The sequence below is a fragment of the Melanerpes formicivorus genome, unplaced genomic scaffold (genome assembly GCF_026170545.1).
Source record: "Melanerpes formicivorus ecotype bairdi unplaced genomic scaffold, bMelFor1.0.p_v2 SCAF_14, whole genome shotgun sequence".
Lineage (NCBI taxonomy): Eukaryota > Metazoa > Chordata > Aves > Piciformes > Picidae > Melanerpes > Melanerpes formicivorus.
Window position 1 is genome coordinate 9,673,946 of NW_027142366.1, and position 17,413 is coordinate 9,691,358.

General features: G+C 43.9%; 1 protein-coding gene across 1 annotated transcript; it reads right to left on the reverse strand.

Moving 5' to 3' along the window:
* Positions 1–554: 554 nt before the first annotated feature.
* Positions 555–16,713, reverse strand: NDE1 (nudE neurodevelopment protein 1). Its single transcript, XM_068146865.1, has 9 exons — positions 16,634–16,713; positions 10,716–10,845; positions 9,587–9,740; positions 6,569–6,717; positions 6,121–6,257; positions 4,967–5,146; positions 4,074–4,165; positions 3,016–3,152; positions 555–2,053 (listed from the first exon to the last, which is right to left on the reverse strand). Exons 2-9 carry the CDS (start codon positions 10,799–10,801, stop codon positions 1,960–1,962), a joined length of 1,029 nt encoding a protein of 342 aa, XP_068002966.1. The 5' UTR covers positions 10,802–10,845; positions 16,634–16,713; the 3' UTR covers positions 555–1,959.
* Positions 16,714–17,413: the final 700 nt, after the last annotated feature.

A 17,413-nucleotide genomic window follows, 5' to 3' on the forward strand; every position in this document is an offset into this window, starting at 1 on the left:
TGACAAAACAGTTAAGAGTTTCTTTAGTAACACCATAAAAAGCATCTTTCTGAAACAGTGGCTGAGCTAAAGTTCCTCCCCAACTCAAAAAAAAACAAACAACCAAACTGCAAGCCAACTTGTTCAGCAGGCAAGCAAATTCTGGCAAGATGAGAAAAAATGCAACTTGTCTTGACTGTTCCCTCCAGGTTACAGTCCACTGAACTGTAGCCCACCTGCCAGCACAACTAACAGAGCAGCCCTGCTACTCATGGGTGAGAGAAGTGTGTCAGCTCCCTGTGAGAGAGGGGAAGACAGAAATCACGTTAAAACAGAGCTCAGGATTTTAAGAGAGCACTGTACAGGCCAGGAGCATCTTTAGCTACAGCAGCATTTACATTCCTTAGGGTACGAAACCATAAGAAGAAAGATGAAAGAAAAATCCTTGCATATGATCCAGTACCACAATATCTCTTTCAGCTTTATTGATCAGAAACAGATGAGCAACTGGTAGCAAACACCTGCACATTAACCACAGTGACAACTTGCAAAAAAACTCAAAAGGAATCACCAACTAGTGTTCAAAAGAATCTTTATTCCACTCCCCAGGTAAGGCAGTTTTGTAGAGGGCCTGAATAATGGGAATGAGCTGTGGTTGTTTCCTATTCCAGAGAGATAGATGCAGCAGTGGCTGTTGTCACAGCATTTTCTTAAAAACACAAAACAAAAAACCATCATAAAACACCAAAAAAATCCAAGGGGAAAAAAACCAACCAAGCAACCAGACCCATTTATGCATTCCCTTGGAAGGTAAGCTCTCCCCACCCATCCCTGCACCCACAAAAGACATAAAAATTGGTTAGTGGTGGTGATTTTTTAAGTGTAGGCTTCCATAAGGTACATTAATACTGTGATTGAATCTACTCCATTAGAAAAGCAACCTCAAATGCAGTATTATTCTATAGAGGTAAAAAATACTTCAAAGTAATTCCCCATTTACATAGATTTGTGTAGCATAAAGGACTTCACAGGTTTAAAAAGCATTTTTACATTAGTAACAGATGAAAGCACTTCTCAAAAACAAAACATCCCCCCAAAAAAAGCCCCAAATCACCAGTACTCAAGGCACATCAATAAGGGGAGGTTTGGACAGCAGTAAAATCCATCTATTAAAATGTTAGATCTCAGAACTTAATCAGCTCTTATGCTTCCTACAACAGCCAGACTTCATGGGGCACAACACAGGAAACAAAGAAAAAGAGATGTCTCTGTGCTAAGCCAGTTCCAAAGTCTCCTAGTTTGCTGATGGCTCTAGCATCTCCAGAGTATTCTAAAGCTTTAGGCATTCCTCACCTGCACCAATGACCTGCTGTTAAGGGCAAGTCATTGCTTACAAAACCATCCTACCACTACAGAGACAGGTTCCTGTGCAGCAAGACTCTGACCAGCAAACATCCCACAAAGAGCTGAGCAGCTTCCCTGCAGAAATACACCTATCTTCACATAAAGCACTCTAATTCAGGGGACTGAAACACTCAACATCCATGACAGAAAGCCAGCACAACCAGAACTTAAGCTAGAACAGCACGACGCTGTATGAAGACCAAAAGCCAAACTCTGAGCAGCTGCAACAGGGAATGCTGCTCTGCTGTAGGTAGAGGGACAATGGCTTTACTGGCAGTGTCAAGAGAGCTCTTTCAAAGCGACTTATTTAGAGCAACTGATGTAGGAAGCAATTCTAAGTCCTGCACTGCTAGACAGCATTGATTTATCACACTGCCCAGAGAAATTGGCCAACAGGCCAGAACGGGCAAGGACACAGTAGGCAATTGCCAACTGCAGTTCCTTGCCAACGGCAGTTTCTTGTTCAGCTCTCACCTACCCTGAGACTGCTGCCTGATTGCTCAGTGATATTCCCTTAAAAACTGAAGTGTAAAATACATATTTAATTTCTAACTTTTCCAAAGCCAGGCAGGCTTTTCATAGTAGCATCTTGACAACGCTTTGTGAGGGATGGCTCATTGGTCCTGGAACGTTTGAAGGCTGTGTCCCAAACTCCAGGCGTCTCATTAACCTGCAAACAGAAACCAGAACATTTCTTGCTCAGTGTCACCATCTTCAGGTTAACTGGTCACTTCCAGAGTACACCACTGAGCTTGAGGGCTCAACAGATGAAAGAACAGCATTCTGAGCACCACCTGAGCCCATTACCTAACTGGGCTGAGCTTCCACTGAGACAAAGAGCTCCGCTTCCCTCCAAGTAGCAAGAAGCTACTTGTGTTGTATAGGTGTCAGAATTGCAGCTCTACAGCTGCAGATGTATAATCAGCTGCAAGAATATGTAAAGGTATGCCTTTGAGGCTTTCTTGTAGGAGCTTTCATGAGGTTCCTCCCCAGGCTGGGATAGCAGTCCCTCCATACAACTTTGGCCATGGGATACAGGACAAACCAGTATTCCCAGCACAAGGGTCTAGCTGTGTAATTAAGCTTGTAACAAACTGTACCTTAAGCACTTAAACTGCAGAGAATCTGAAGAATGTGCAATACAGGACTGGCAGGGTTCAAGCAGACATTGAACTGCAATCTGCAATGGCCTTGCTGATTTTTCTTTGGTTTTTTAAAAAGAGGCAATTTGTTCAACTGTTCAGACAAATTCATAAGCTGTGTCAGGTAACTTCCTGTCAGCCGCTCCTTGGAAACACAACCTAGCAACAGTCAAGCATTCAGACTGAGGGAACCCTTCATTTGCCTTTTTTTTCAGTTCTCCCATAACTAACCATCTTAACTGTGATAAAGGAAGTCCCTCTGTGCTGTAATGTTCCTTGTTCAAGAACATAAAGCATAAAATGAGCAAATTAGCAAGAACTTGTCTGTTGTACTTTGTTTCATTCAAACACTGGGTTTATAATAAAATACACCTATTACATTTACTTTGAATTTGTGGTTTTCAAACCTTGATTTAATACTAAGTAGAACAGTACCAGGCATCAAATTCTAACCACAATCACCAAGACAAGAGCAGAGGCCAGCACTCACCCCGCATCACACAGAGGCTGGTGAGGGCTCAGGTGTGTTTCAAGGACATCTCTGTTCATACTCATGGACACGGTGGCTCTGTTTGGAGACTGGTCGTACACAAAGTTTCGGCAAGATGCAAGTTTGGACTCCAAAGCCTAATGTAAACAGGTGAGGCAAGCATCAGATAGCACTTCTCTTTTGTGAGACAGCACTGTGGCACACCAGTGTGCCACCAAGACTGCTTGGGTTTGTTTTATTTCCCTTCTTCTAAAGCGAATTGTCTAGTAGAGGAATCTGCTAGACCCCAGAACCACATGAGCTCTGAATTTTTGCAGAGATGAAGACAGTGATCTTTCTACAGCTGAATCCCTTTTTCTGTATGGGAGGTTAAGGAATTGATGCTGTTTATCAGCAGAAACACATCTTCAGCTTACTGAGGGAGATTTTGACATCTTTCTTACAGCCATCTCTCTTCAGATTAATAAATGTTCACCTGTGGTAGTTGCTCCCCTAGCCACATAGCAGGCTGTAAGTAGTGCACCTGAGGGGTCCAAGCCACAGATATCCTGCTCTCTCACACACACTCCCATGCGCGATCACTCTACCTGTGCTGCTTGTGCCAACACAGCACCGGGGCAGTAAGTGAGAAAAGAGAGGGAGGTCACAGGATAGCTTTTTAGCATCAGCACTGTCTTAAATATCAAACTACTGCCTAATGTGACATTAAGCCTTGCTCCAAAGACAACCTTTATCAGAAGCCCTCTAGAGAGCAAGTGCCAGTCTGCTTTCTTCTTCACCTTCCACAGGAGCAGATCCTTTCTCAATTTACTTGTGGTGGTTTATTCTTTCTGCACATACACTTTAAGAAATTTGTAGAGGAAGCAGAGCAGGGTCCACCTTTGTTTGGCAGTTGGTCAGAAATACAAAGTCCAGACCAAATTTCAAGGCCCTGCTTAGCTAACCTGGATTCAAGATATTCTTTCCAATCTCCCCAGAGCAGCACCACAGATAGTGCTGGCTGCAGTTTCAGACAGCTCCACCCTTCCCAGAGCATTGGCAAGCAGGCAATCACTTACTCCCACTTTTCGCAGCAAGTCTCCCACGATGTTAAGTGCAGATATTCTTGCAGCAGGGGTGAGAGGAGTGGAAGTGTAACTGTCCTCAAGACCTGCAGTGCAGATTAAAAGGAGGATATGTCACTCACTGAAAAAAACCCAAAACAAACCAAACAAAAAACACAAAACAAAAAAGCAGCTTTACCCCTGGAAGTCAGAAGAGGCTGACAGAGAAACACTTTTCACCTTTGGGTGACATCTCCAGATCTTTCATATCCATGAGGAATATGAAACACTGTCTCCCCAAGACAGCTCAAGTTACACTGTCATAAGCTCAAGCCTCCAGATGTGCTGTGGCTTGGGTTTCTAGAGATCTGTTTTTACCTGCCTGTTCTCCATCTCTGCTGCTGCAGTGGGACCACAGGAACATGGTCTCAGAGAGGAACATCATCTCTTGTTTTAGTACAGATCTCCAAATGCTCCCACTTTTAGAGAAGCATTTATGTCCTCTGCACAAAACACATACTTGTAGGTTAAGCACACTGAAGCCCACAGTCAAGCTGTGTCAATGCTTGGAGCTATCATGCCATAGGAATACAGCAGTGCAACTCACTGCATTTCATGCATACACATTAACAGTTACACACTAAAGTCTAAATCACTCCACTAAGTTAGCCTAACATCTCTGGGAGAGTTGTCAACTAACAGTACAGCCCCAACAGCTTACCTTGTCCCTCACAATTACTAGTACTACTGATAGTTCAAGTTAAAGGGAAAAGAACAGCCTTTCAGTCAAACTGAATCACAGTTGATTAATTCTGAAACAATCAACTCTGCTCCCCTCTTCTCATTCCTCCTCCTTTCAGAAACTATAATGAAAACAAGACCCATTAAATAGTATTTCTGTCAGTCACCTCTCCTAAGTGTCATGGGCGTGTGTCTGCTGATGTTGGGTGTCCGGTGCACGGCGGGAGTTGCAGGCACAGATAAGGATGCTTGCACTGCAGTGTCTGTTCTCTCTGTTTCCAGGGCAGCTCGCTTTGGTGTTTTGGGCTTCTCCTGTTTCTGCTGCACTGCAAGCTCTTGTCGTAGATCTATGAAGGAAGCAACACAAAGCAAGCCTTTGGAGTATGTATGTACCAAGATAAAAACAGGTGAGAATCTTTTGCTCAAAAGACTGTTCCTCTTGTGGAGGTGAAGTTGCTTGTCCTTGTGAAGATCACTGCAGATCTATGTTCAAAATCTGGACAACCACTAAAGGCTTTTCTAGGATTGGCTAAAGATGTTTTTATAGTAATTAGTTTAATTGCTATTATCTAGCTTTAATTTTCATACCCTTACATAATGCTCCCTTTGAGGCAGGGAATTAACTCCTTTACAAATGTAGGAAGCCATCAAGACTCAGCTTAAGCACCTTGGTGACATTGCAGCTGAATGCCATGTTGAGACCCTCCCTTTGTACCCTTTACGCTTCTACTCTGGCATCCACATGAAGGAAACCCAAGCTTAGGCCAGGTGGAAACCACATCATTCTCTAGCCAAGGAACAGAGGACTTTGATCCCACAGCCTCACTGTATCTTATGGAAACCACTCAAGGACACAGAATCTGAGCAGACCTGAAAATAAAAGGTGCTTTCTTTTCTCACCCAGCCTTACTGACAGCTATCAAAAAGCTAGCATATGAGGCTATTCAAAGGTAACTAGAAGTCAGTCACAGCCTTCCTGTTTTACTGCTCCATTAGCATTACACTGACTCCACTTTTCACAGGCCAGGAAGCAATGAAGCTAACGGTTATTAAAGCTAACCTTCATGGTTACAGAAAGCCAGACCAGCACATGTCCCAGATGGACTGGCTCTTAACCCAAGGCTCTGAAGCATTCTGTGAGCCGCTCTGGAACAAGAACTGTTCAAAGGGAACAGTCTTTAAAGGTTCCTCATTTACTTCTGTGTTTCAGTTAGATTTTTAAAATGCAAGCTTAAAAGCCAATCTCTAAGATATATGGAGAGGCCTGAACAATGATAAGCCAGGAGGGAAGCAAGACAAAGAGGAATAATTTGTGTCCAACCTCTAGCTTCATCTTTCAGGCGCTGCACAGACTCCAGAAGGTTCTCTTTCTCGTCCAGCTCACTCTCCAGAAAAGCATTTCGTTCAATAGCCTGGTTCAAACGCTGCTCAAAATCTTCCAGGGACATTATAGTGGCTCTGAAAAGGGTGCACAAGGTGTCACCACCAGACCCTTCAGGTACACAGAGGAACTCCTCTCACCAGAGAAAGGATAATGTTGCATTTTTGCTTGGCTTGCTTCATTTTATTTTGTCTTGTAAGACACAAACAAGCACAGTGGAAGGAATGGAAAGAAAAATCAGCACATTTCTCATCTTCACCTCAATGATCACACCAGTGATTAGTTCAGAACGGCAGTGCTAGCAAGCACAGCATCACAAACAGCATAGTAACAACAAGTTCACAGGACAGAATAGAGCTGAGGAAAGAAACTAGAGGAGGCAGGTCACCTTTTGGCTCTTTCCAAGTCATCATTTGCTTGCTCGAGTTCTCGAATGTATTTCTGAAGTTGATCCTTGATAGCTTTTGTCTGTGCCAAGTCATCTTCCAGCGCAGAGATTTGCCGGTACCTTTCTGAATGCTCCATTTCAATCTTTTCCTAATCAAAGGCAAATCAAACAGCACATCAGGGACTTAACAATGCACACTGAGGCACTGTCTGAGCCACTCCAAAAGGCAGAGGAGGATGCTGTGAAGTTGTTTTGAAAACCATCACCTTACATATGGCAAAATGCCAAAGCAGCCAATTCCTTACATACTTCTAGGCTGTCAGCAGACAGGAGCTCTTCCTATCACTCCTTACCAAACAAGAGTGCTAGGGAACAGGTCCTGACCTCCTCAGCATAGGGCCATTCCTTGCTCTCCAAGACTTCACATAATTTTTGAGTCCCAAAAGCTTTAGCAACACACAAGGCAGGATGCAACAGAAGCCATTTATTTTAAACTCTACTAAGTCAAGTGGCACACAGGAGCATAAATATCAGTAAGAAAGGAATAGATGCAAGTGTGACGCTGCTGCATGCTGCCATGGAACCAGCAGGATTCTCCACTGCCCCTCTGGTTTTGAGTCCAAAGCAGGTTCAAAGTTCTAGATCATAACACATTTCAGGTGCAATTATGTAACATGCTTTGGATGTGAACCTAAACCAAACTGCCTCCCTTTACAGTATGTACACAAAGGCACCTTTAAAAGAGGCACAGGTAGGGATGGAAGCTTCATTCCTCTATCAACTATCTCACTCCTGCTGTTGCTGCTATCTGCACAGTTAACTCCACATCATGTAACAGGGAAAGCTTCACAGCATAATGTCTACTGCAATGACTTACACTCCCCCTCCTTACTATCAGATCACTTCAACACACCAGAGACTTTCTTGAAGCTCCAACATTGCTCTAAGTAGCACTCCTGAAGTGTTTTTGCTATCCAGAATTTAAGTACAACACTTGGAGTTACTGAAAACAAATCCACACACTGGAATTTGAAAACTGCAGCATGAAGTTCAGATTGACTGGCAATTTGAAGACAGCTGTTTTAGCATATGAAATGCATAGACAAGGAGGAGGGAAAGAGATCCCCATTCTGATTTAAGACATTCTTATTTGATTACAGTACGGTGACACTGCTAGAATTCCACATCTCTGACACATGGTTACATGCTGAATAGAAGGGCACACAAAATCCAAGAGGCAGATTACTTTCAGCAGGCTTTTCAGGACTCTAAACAAACCTTCCAGAGCATTACCTGCATTTATTTTTAGGTAGTGTGAATTCTGGTTTCTGCAAGGAGACAAGCTGTGTGGGCTGGCTAAGTTCACTAGCGTTGACCTAGATGCAGACACCAACCCTTGATGGGCTCAGTTAACACAGATGCTCAATAGCTTCACAGGCTTAATGCTTTGCTCTTGAAATGATTCAGATAAAAGATCAGAACTGCAAGGTTTGAGTCTTTGTTTTTAGCCAATTGTAACGAAGTATCAGCTGATCTGGCCATCAATGGAGTCTCTGTTCCTTCACCACAGGCTGTCACTGCAGTTTTCAGGCTGCATGAAAAGCCAATTGTCAAAAGGCTCAAGCAGAATGTTTTAATAAAGTTATCTACTGTGAAGAATAATTTCAGATTTTCCAAAACATGTCTACCCTCCACTTTTTGTGGTTCTCTGTTATTTCTTATTATTTTCATTCTTAACCCCTTCAGCTGGTTGTCCTCTCCTCGCATCCTAGCTCCTCTAGAGAAGGAAAATAGTCCACACTCTCAATTAAATGAGCTGCAGGTTTAGTTAAACTTATGCCTTCTTCCCAAACCCACCAGTTTCCAGGGGTTTATGTAGCTACATGGAAGAGCAGAACAGTACTCCATACAACATGCAGAACTGACAACTGCGTTATCAAAGTGCTGGGGGGGGAAATCACTGTGTTGGTGCTAGAAGGACAGGACACCTGCCTGCAATGGAAGAGTATTTCCTTAAGACTCTAATTTGGACAAGAGTTTAGACAAGAGGCATTGCAGACCTGGATTCATTCAGTGATTAATCACTTGCATGAATACCTTCATTCCCATTAGCTCATTATTGCATCCAATTGAGTAGAAGTGTAATTAAAGTAATCTCTGCTTCCACAAATATTGGCCTAGCCCTACAAACTACAGTGTCATGTTTCTTGGATGACTATACCTCACTTTCAAGTAAAGGGCAACAAGATCAAATTTTTAAAAGGCATGCCAATTTCAGTGACCATTTTTCCCCAAATTTAAGAAAACTTACCAGCATTTCCTAAACCTGCCAACCAGCACAGGGGGACCAGCAGCATCTTAATGAGACTGAAATGAGCTAGACTCATCACTCCTCATACTTTAGGTAATTTCACTCTGGGCAGAAGTTCCACCTCAATAAATTCATACCCCCCATGCTTTATAATTGTGGAAATCAATGCTTTTTCAGCTGAATCTTAGTTTGTTTCACAGAATGTTAAGTAGATGCAAGGAAGATACTCCTCTTCCCAAATTACAGATGAATTCAGAAATGAAACCAAGACTGAAAGTGTTTTATGCCTCTCAGCTCTGTGTGTTCTCCACTGGCTGCTGCTTCCCAATTTTTGATTCCAGATAAAGTCACAGCTAAAAGGGGGGTTACATTATTGAATGCAGACATCCAGAAAGGCATGAGTAAAAGCACTACGTAGATGGAAGAAGCAGCTCTGCTATGCTCACGTTTTCTCTCCACTGCAAACAATTTTCTTCCACTTCAATTTCATCCCAACACATGGCCACAGCTTGCAATCGAGGTTCAGGAACATTGCCCAGGTATCCTGAAAGCTGATACCAGATTGGTATTTCTGCTTTTGGGCAGTTTTCTGTTCAGTTTGTTTGTAATGCAGAAGGTGCCTGCCCAAAGGGCAAGCTGAATCTGCACATGCCCCTTTCATTCCCCTTTGCACTGGGATGTACCATGCATGTGCCACCTACTCTTACCTTGATTGACTCCAGCTCCATTCTCAGACGATTGTTTTCTGACAGGAGGTCTCTGTTTCTGGACTCTGTTTGCTGTAGCTGAGTCTCCAGTTCAGCTTCATACTCTCGACTCCCTTCTTGGAACTCCTGCAATTCCTCCTGTGTGTTCTCAGCACTAGAAAGCAATTCCATCAATAGAGTCCATAATAATGAACAAAGAAAAAAGTCTCTAGGGTACTTGAGGTAAAAAAAAATACAGCCTTTTTAACACAGGAGGGTTTATGTCCTTCTCCACCATACATATTCAACTGGAAGAAAGGGCCATATGCAAATGTTTGGCTCTCAAGCACAGAAAGCCACCCCATAGCAAACTGACAAATGAGTTATAAAAGCCCAAGTAAATAGAGAAATGTCAAAGATTGCTTTCACACCACAGGTACTGAGGACATGTGGAGTCTCTTAAGTATGCATATTGTCCCCTTCCATCTGCATTTAATCTGTTATTCAATTATTTACTCAGAACTACCAAAAACCACTTTCAATCAGCAATAAAAAGTGAGTAAAAGAGAAAAAAAATGGAAGGAAAGTTATTCTTATACTCTCAATCAATTCTCCTGAAATAATCCTCCAGCAAGTCAAACTAACAGCACTTAAAGGTCTGAACATCTAAAGAAGGACCCACTAATATCAGCATCCAAAGAGTTTGGGGTTATTTTCACCCTTTACTGTATTCAGATCCATGTACTGAGCTAAAGGGAAGAGCAAACAATGTCTATTCACAGCCATGAATCCCTTTCCACCTACATGTTGTCAAACCATTCTTGATCTACAGAGACACAAAAGAGTGAGCAGCAGCATTTCTCTTTCTGCAGTGGCCCAGATCATCCACCTCCAACAAGGTTTTGCTGTAAATCATGTTGCTCTCGCTGCCAAGAAACATGGGCAGAGACAATTTGAGCACACACAGTCCTACTCAAACCAGAGCAGGGCTAGAGCAGCAGAGATTCACTACACAAAAAAGCATCGAGGATTCTGGGCTGCTGTAGCCCAGCAGAAGCATTGCTACTGCTACCACTCAAGACAGATAAACCACTTTGTAGTGTTGTGCACTCTGTTGAACAACTTGAAAAGAACGAAGCCACTGCCTTACTGCTGCTTGTATTTCATGGCCATCTCTTTCCAGTATCTGGCTTCCTCTTCCACTGAGCTGAAATGATGCCCTTCTGAATCTTCCATGATGACTCTTCAAAGCTTAAAACTCTTCTTTCATTTTTTCACCCCTGGAAAATTAAAGGATCAAGCATAAGAACTACTGCACTGAGCTACCTCAGTACTTCTTGCTGCAGAGCAGTGCACCTCTCCTCCCAGGAAGTCACTGGATACCTAGAGACCAAACTAGAGATCAGCCTTGACAGGGCTCTGCCAGATATACCATAAACATTAAAGAATCCCAACTGGTCCCTTTCCCCAGTTCCCTAAGGGCTGCTCCATGCCTATATTAAAACCCCAGCAGGGAGAACCTTCCCCACCCTCTGACTAGACAGCACAGAGCACCAAACCTCAAACTTTAGCTGCAGCTGTGCCAACACACACAGAACACAACTGACAGCAGACATCTCAGGCACAGCTCCATCTCCAAAGACAGTGCAATTAAGGTCAATTTCAACAACTCTTAAGACACTTGAAATTAAAAAGAAACTTCAAAGAGACAGGTAAAGCACTCTATAAAGTCTCCTGTGTTACCATTTCCAGGAACACCTAAGCTTTTCAAGGTCAAAACTGCTGGACACATGAAAAATTTCTCCTTAGGTTAACACAGAGCTAGCCAGTTTTAAATCTAAAATATTGCAACCCATTTATGTCTAAAAGCCATAATCTATCTGGGTAAGTCAAAGAGCTATGGGAGGAAAGAACTCCACCAACTTCCAGGGAAGTGAGGATAAAAGCTCTACAGAGGTTTTTAGTGGGATACCACCTGGCTGAACTAGGTATGCAGATGGCAAAAAAACCCATAAACTATCCAGACCATCCAACTGTCCCCTGTGCCAGCATAAACTCAGTCACAGGACACAGTCCCAAAAGGGAGTGACACATGAAAGAGCCACTCAAGAACCTCAGTTTGGTCACTCCCTCTCAAAGACTTAAGTATCTAGGCACTACAATTAAATAAATGCCATCTGATGTGCATGATGCACTCCACTAAACAGGTCACTAGCAAATAGAAGGTTATCTGAGTTAGTCTTGACAATGGAGAAACATGAACCCTAATGTTCTGGATAACCTGACCATGACCAATCCCAGCCAAAATCCCACATAGAAATTAGGAGTTGAACAGAAACACAGACAGGTCAAGAACACTAAATACAGGTGAATAATTCACACAACAGCAATTGTCAGAAGAGTTTATTACTGAAATCTAATGACTGAGGAAACAGCTCTGCTGTAAAGTTTCAGTTCCAGATCTATTGAGCAAAACATTTCATCTCTTCAGGGTTACCACTAGAAGGAGGAGAAACAGCCAGAGGCTTCAAAGACCATTTATTTATCAGTCTTGCCACCTTCTCTTCTTATGATACGATACTCAGGAGTGGACCTTCTGTGCAGCAAATGTGAATCCACTACACATCTAGTGAACCCCATGAAGACAAATATCCAGTACTTGTGTCAAGACTTTCCTCTCCAGAAAATCACCTGGTTTAAACAGAATGAACAGCCATCTATCTAGTAACTCTACTGAGACAAACGTGAGTAATTCTTACCTCTACTACAGACAACACCACCTAGTACTCAAAGCAGTCTGGCAATCTGAAGCCACATTCTTACATACCTAAGTGAAGCTGCACAGTACAAGCCCTTTTCATGGCCTAGGTGACTTTCAGGAGACTGAGCAAAGAGGAAGCATCTGTCCCAACTAAATGGCCTGTGCCCACACACCCCATTGCACAGCACCAGCCACTCTTAGAAATTATGCTATTGTTTGGAAGGGAAGCTGGCAGGTAAGGGAAAACATCACTAAGCTTTAGTTTTTATAGTTCGGTTTCTTGATGCAAAATATTAATTAGACAAAGTTACATATCTTCCTTCTAACAAATAAACCCACTGTGATGTAGTGACACACTTCCAGCAAGATGCCTCAAGGATGCTGGTCTTTGTATGGATTTACAGAGGTGCCCACAGGGGAAAAAGAGGAAAAGGAAAGCAAGTAAGGAGGAGTGATTTTCCAACTAGAACCCTTGACCCTTAGAAAAAGAAAATCATTACCAAATATAATTAACACTCTTGACCTCATATAGTTTATGGCACATCTATTATTTTTAAGCAAACTGAAAGTGCCTTTGATGTTAATGAGCATGCCCTTATGCTCAAGGCAGTATGTAACACACACCAATTCTTGCAACAAACTTGTGAAGAAAAAAGTTCTCTCTTTTACAGATGAGTGGTAGGAAGAGAAGGTCAGACAAAGAAGTAATGCAGGTACAAGGAAGAATCAAGAAGGACCAGCATCCATTAATATGGTCAAACCACTCTAGAGAACAGCAAGCCAAAGTTTGCTTTAGATGGTTATTTCTCAGCACTCAACTGATAGGAAGGTTCTGTAGGTCAGGAACAGAGATTCTGCCTGGTTTTGCTTCACAAATTGAAATGTATTTCATAAGCCTTCAAAAAGGAAATATTTTGACACCAGTATTATAATAAACCCTGTACCTGGGTTCAGTCAACAAAAAAGTCAGATAAAGATGGAGTGCAAGAAATCATATTCCCAAAAGCTTACAAACAACTCTCTGGAGAGAAAACAGACAGCTCCCTCTGACCTCACAAGCCTAAATATACTCGTCTGGCTTGCAATTGTGTTTTCATGCTACACTTTGGAAGGACTACAAGAACAAACTAATTTACATTTTTCAGATGCTATGGTCACATACAAAAGAACTTTCCCTAACCACACAATATAGAATTGTTAGGGTTGGAAGGATTATCCACTTCCAACCCCCCTACCATGGGCAGGGACACCTCACACTAGAGCAGGTTGCCCAGAGCCATATCCAGCCTGGTCTTAACCTCCAGGGATGGGGCCACCACCATCTCTCTGGGAAACGTGTTCCATGGCCTCACCACCCTCATGGGTAAGAGCTTCTCCCTAGCATCCAATCTGAACCTACCCATTTCTATTTTTGCTCCACCCCCCTAGTCCTATTACTCCCTGACACCCTAAAAAGTCCCTCCCCAGCTTTCTTGTAGATGCCCTTCAGATACTGGAAGGCCACTCCTCAGAGCCTTCTCTTCTGCAGACTGAATAGCCCCAACTCCCTGTCTGTCCTCATAGGAGAGTAGCTCCAGCCCGCTGTTAATCCTCATAGCCCTCCTCTGGACATGCTCTGGCACCGCCAGATCCTTCCTGTAATAGGGGCTCCAGACCCAGATGCAGTACTCCAGGTGGGGTCTAGAGTAGAAGGGGAGAATCACCTCTCCCGACCTGCTGGCTATGCTTCTCTTGATGCAGCCCAGGATGTGATTGGCTTTCTGGGGTGCAAGTGCACACTGGTGGTTCATGTTGAGCTTCTCAACCACCAGCACCCCCAGGTCCCTTTCATCAGGGTTGCTCTCAAGCCAGTTGCTGCCCAGCCTATATTGATGCCTGGAATTGCCTCAACCCAGATGCAGGACCCTGCACTTGGTCTTGTTGAACCTCATGATCTTGTCATGTGCCCACCTCTCCAGCCTGTCAAGGTCCCTCTGGATGGCCTCCCTTCCCTCCAGCGTGCCTGCTGCACCACACAGCTTGGTGTCATCAGGAAACTTGCTGAGGGTGCGCTCAATGCCACTGTCCACGTCACCAGCAAAGGTGATTTATGATTTATAAGAGTTCCACAGAACCTTGATAACTTGCAGAAGCATAAAGATGCTGTTCCCTTCGATTTCTAAGTATGCCCTTGTGAAGATGAGAGTATGGACCCACTCAGGATGTTATCCATTAAGAGTACACTGTTTCAGGGTTACTATTACTTTGCAGTACTTAAGAGTGTTAAACTACAAACACATGGAAGGACTGTAGACCTGTACTTATTCAACAGACACGTCAACAGGGCTGAGGTTGTTTCACTACTGGCCCATGCCACAGGCACATCTTTTTGGCCGCAACACAAAAGGAAGACCTACTGAGTTTCCTGCATCCATTCACTACATCATAGCTCACAAAGATTTTCCAGTTTAAAGATGCAAGATACAAACTCAAACAAAAAAATTCCAGATTACTACTTTAGATAAAGTAGTAAAGCTTTTTTTTTTCCCTTAAATGAAAACAACAACAAAACCCCACCAAAATCCCTCACATAGATCTTTCTAAACTGCTGGTAGAACAGGTAGGATTTTGACTTTTGGTTTTTCCCCCTGCTGTCTTCTTCCCTTGATTTTTATCAGCTTGGAAAAAGCACGCAAAAATCCCCAGAGATTAATTAATTAAACCAATTAGGAACTCTTCATTGTCCAGGCCCACTACAAAACAGAGGAGGGCGAGGCGGGTGAAGGAGATTTTAGCAATGTTTTGTTAAACACTGACAAGTGTGGACACACAAAAAAAAAACACAAGGAGAGAAAGTCATGATGTATAATAGGCACACACTGGCTGCACCTTATTTGTTTTCACATACATGCCAGAAGAAACATTTGGCCAGACTACTTCCCTGCAAGCACCACAAAGTGCTGGTCACGGACATTACAAAACCTCTACATCATACAGGAAGTGTTTGTGGGTGGGGAACGTACTTCTGCAAGGAGAAAAATACTTCAGCATAAATATTGCAGTTAACAATTCCATACAAATGAGAGCCAAAATACAAAATTCTTCAGAAAAAAAAGACCAAACCAAAACAAAAAGAAACCTACAAAAAAGAGACACACAGTAATATTGAAACAAGTTCTTCTATTTGGCAGAGTCTGAGATCATCAGATTCACCAGGACCTCCACTTAGTTTGTTTCAGTCCTAGAGTAAAAGACTCCAAATAACCCCGCATACAAAACACTTTAAAAAGCAAAAAAAAACCACGAAAAAACCCACACCAACTAAAACCTAAAGAAATATTTTGGCTTGGTGAACATTGTTGGCCTATCTTTGTAGCAATGCCTGATGGTCTGAGCCAGAGAAATTCATCTTGTAATAAAAAGAGCAGAATAGTATCATAAATACTACTGAATAATCCATGGCACAGATAATGAAGCTTCTATTAGATATTTTTTCTTAATCGAAAACCAAAACGAAACCCTGATTTACTCATGAAAAGTAGCCTTCTTATGCTATGAAAACAGTCCCTTAGGAAATGCCTTCCTGTAACGTAAGGGTGTATCTTCTTTTGTTTAAGCGATACAAATCAACACAAAAGAGAAAGAAAAGGCAGAGGTCACGGGAGTGCCTGGATTACTACACAATCCCACAGCCAGCACTTAAAAATTAGATAGCTACTCAGCGTCTTCTCTACCAAAAAGCTCAATCCAGCAAAGCCCGCATTTTACAGATACCACTCTGGCTCCAATACTTTGAATCTCCAGTGATTCCTAGAGGAAACTCCACATTTTTCTCTTCAGAGATGCCTGACCTCGATTCTTCCAGCTGCAAGCCGAGGTCAGCTAGGCAGCGATCTGGGGCTTCCCATACCCATTCAGAACACAAAACCGGGAGGGAGCTAAACCAGCAGGCACGGTTCCCACGCTCCGCTCCTCTCCCCTCTTCACCTCTCCCCTCTTCACCTCTCCCCTCCTCACCAGCCACCGCGAGAGCAACTCCAAAAGTAGAGCCAGGTTCTCAGGGAAGGCTGTGGGAAGGAACAGAGGCGACAGACAGCCAGGTTCCCCGCTCCCTCTCCCCTTGCCTCCCCGACCATGCCCCCTTTACCACTGCATGATGAGTTGAGCCGCATCGAAACCGTCCGGCCCGGCCATGCCATGCCCTGCCATGCCATGAGATGCCATAGGATGCCATGCCATGCCATGCCATGCCCTCCCCTCCCCTCCAAGCGGCAAGAGCACAGCTCGCCCGCCCCACAGCCAGCCCGCCGGGAGCCCCCATCCCTCACCGCCACAGCCGCCGCAGGATCGTGGAGCTCCACGCCGGCAGCCACCCCTCAACACAGCCCGACGGATACAGCCGCCCCATTGGCTGCCAATCACGTGCTGCGCGGGGCTCCGCCAATCAGCGTCGCCAGCACGCGCCTGCTGGGCGGTTTGGAAAGTTTCGTTACTTTTTCAAACGGCGCTGGGGGCCGGGCCCCGTGCGACCCGACCCGGCCTTCACCCGCGGCACCAACAGCTCACCCTCAAGCAGAGGCACTCTGCAACCACGCCGAACCCGTTCCTCATTGTTCTGTGAGGTACAGGGGGCACAAGGCTTCCAACATGTTAACGGTACAAATCAGAATGTGCTACCGTGATGTAACTTTAAACGCATGTTCACAAAGAGGAAAAGCTTTACACCAAGTTGTGGCTTTTCATTCCAAAGGCCTTTTCTAAAGGAGCAAGCAGCACCGCAGTGGCCATAACTACTTAATGTCAGCACAGTATTTAAAACTACAAAGTACCCTTTTCACAACCAAGGAACACTGCAGCCCGTGTCGCAAGGACAAAGCAGCCTATGAAATATTAGACATTTGTACTCATCTACATCTCAGCATGATGACATCATTCCAGAAAACGAGCTGCAAGCATCTGCAGGGGAGTGAGCTGCCCACAGACAATGGGGCAGAGCTGCAGCTCAACGCAGCCAATACAGTACATGCCATGCCCTCAGCAAGCAGGATCAGTATGAAGGGAACTGAGGTATGTGGCAGCTTTCTCAAGTGCCCTTGGTGTGTTCCTAT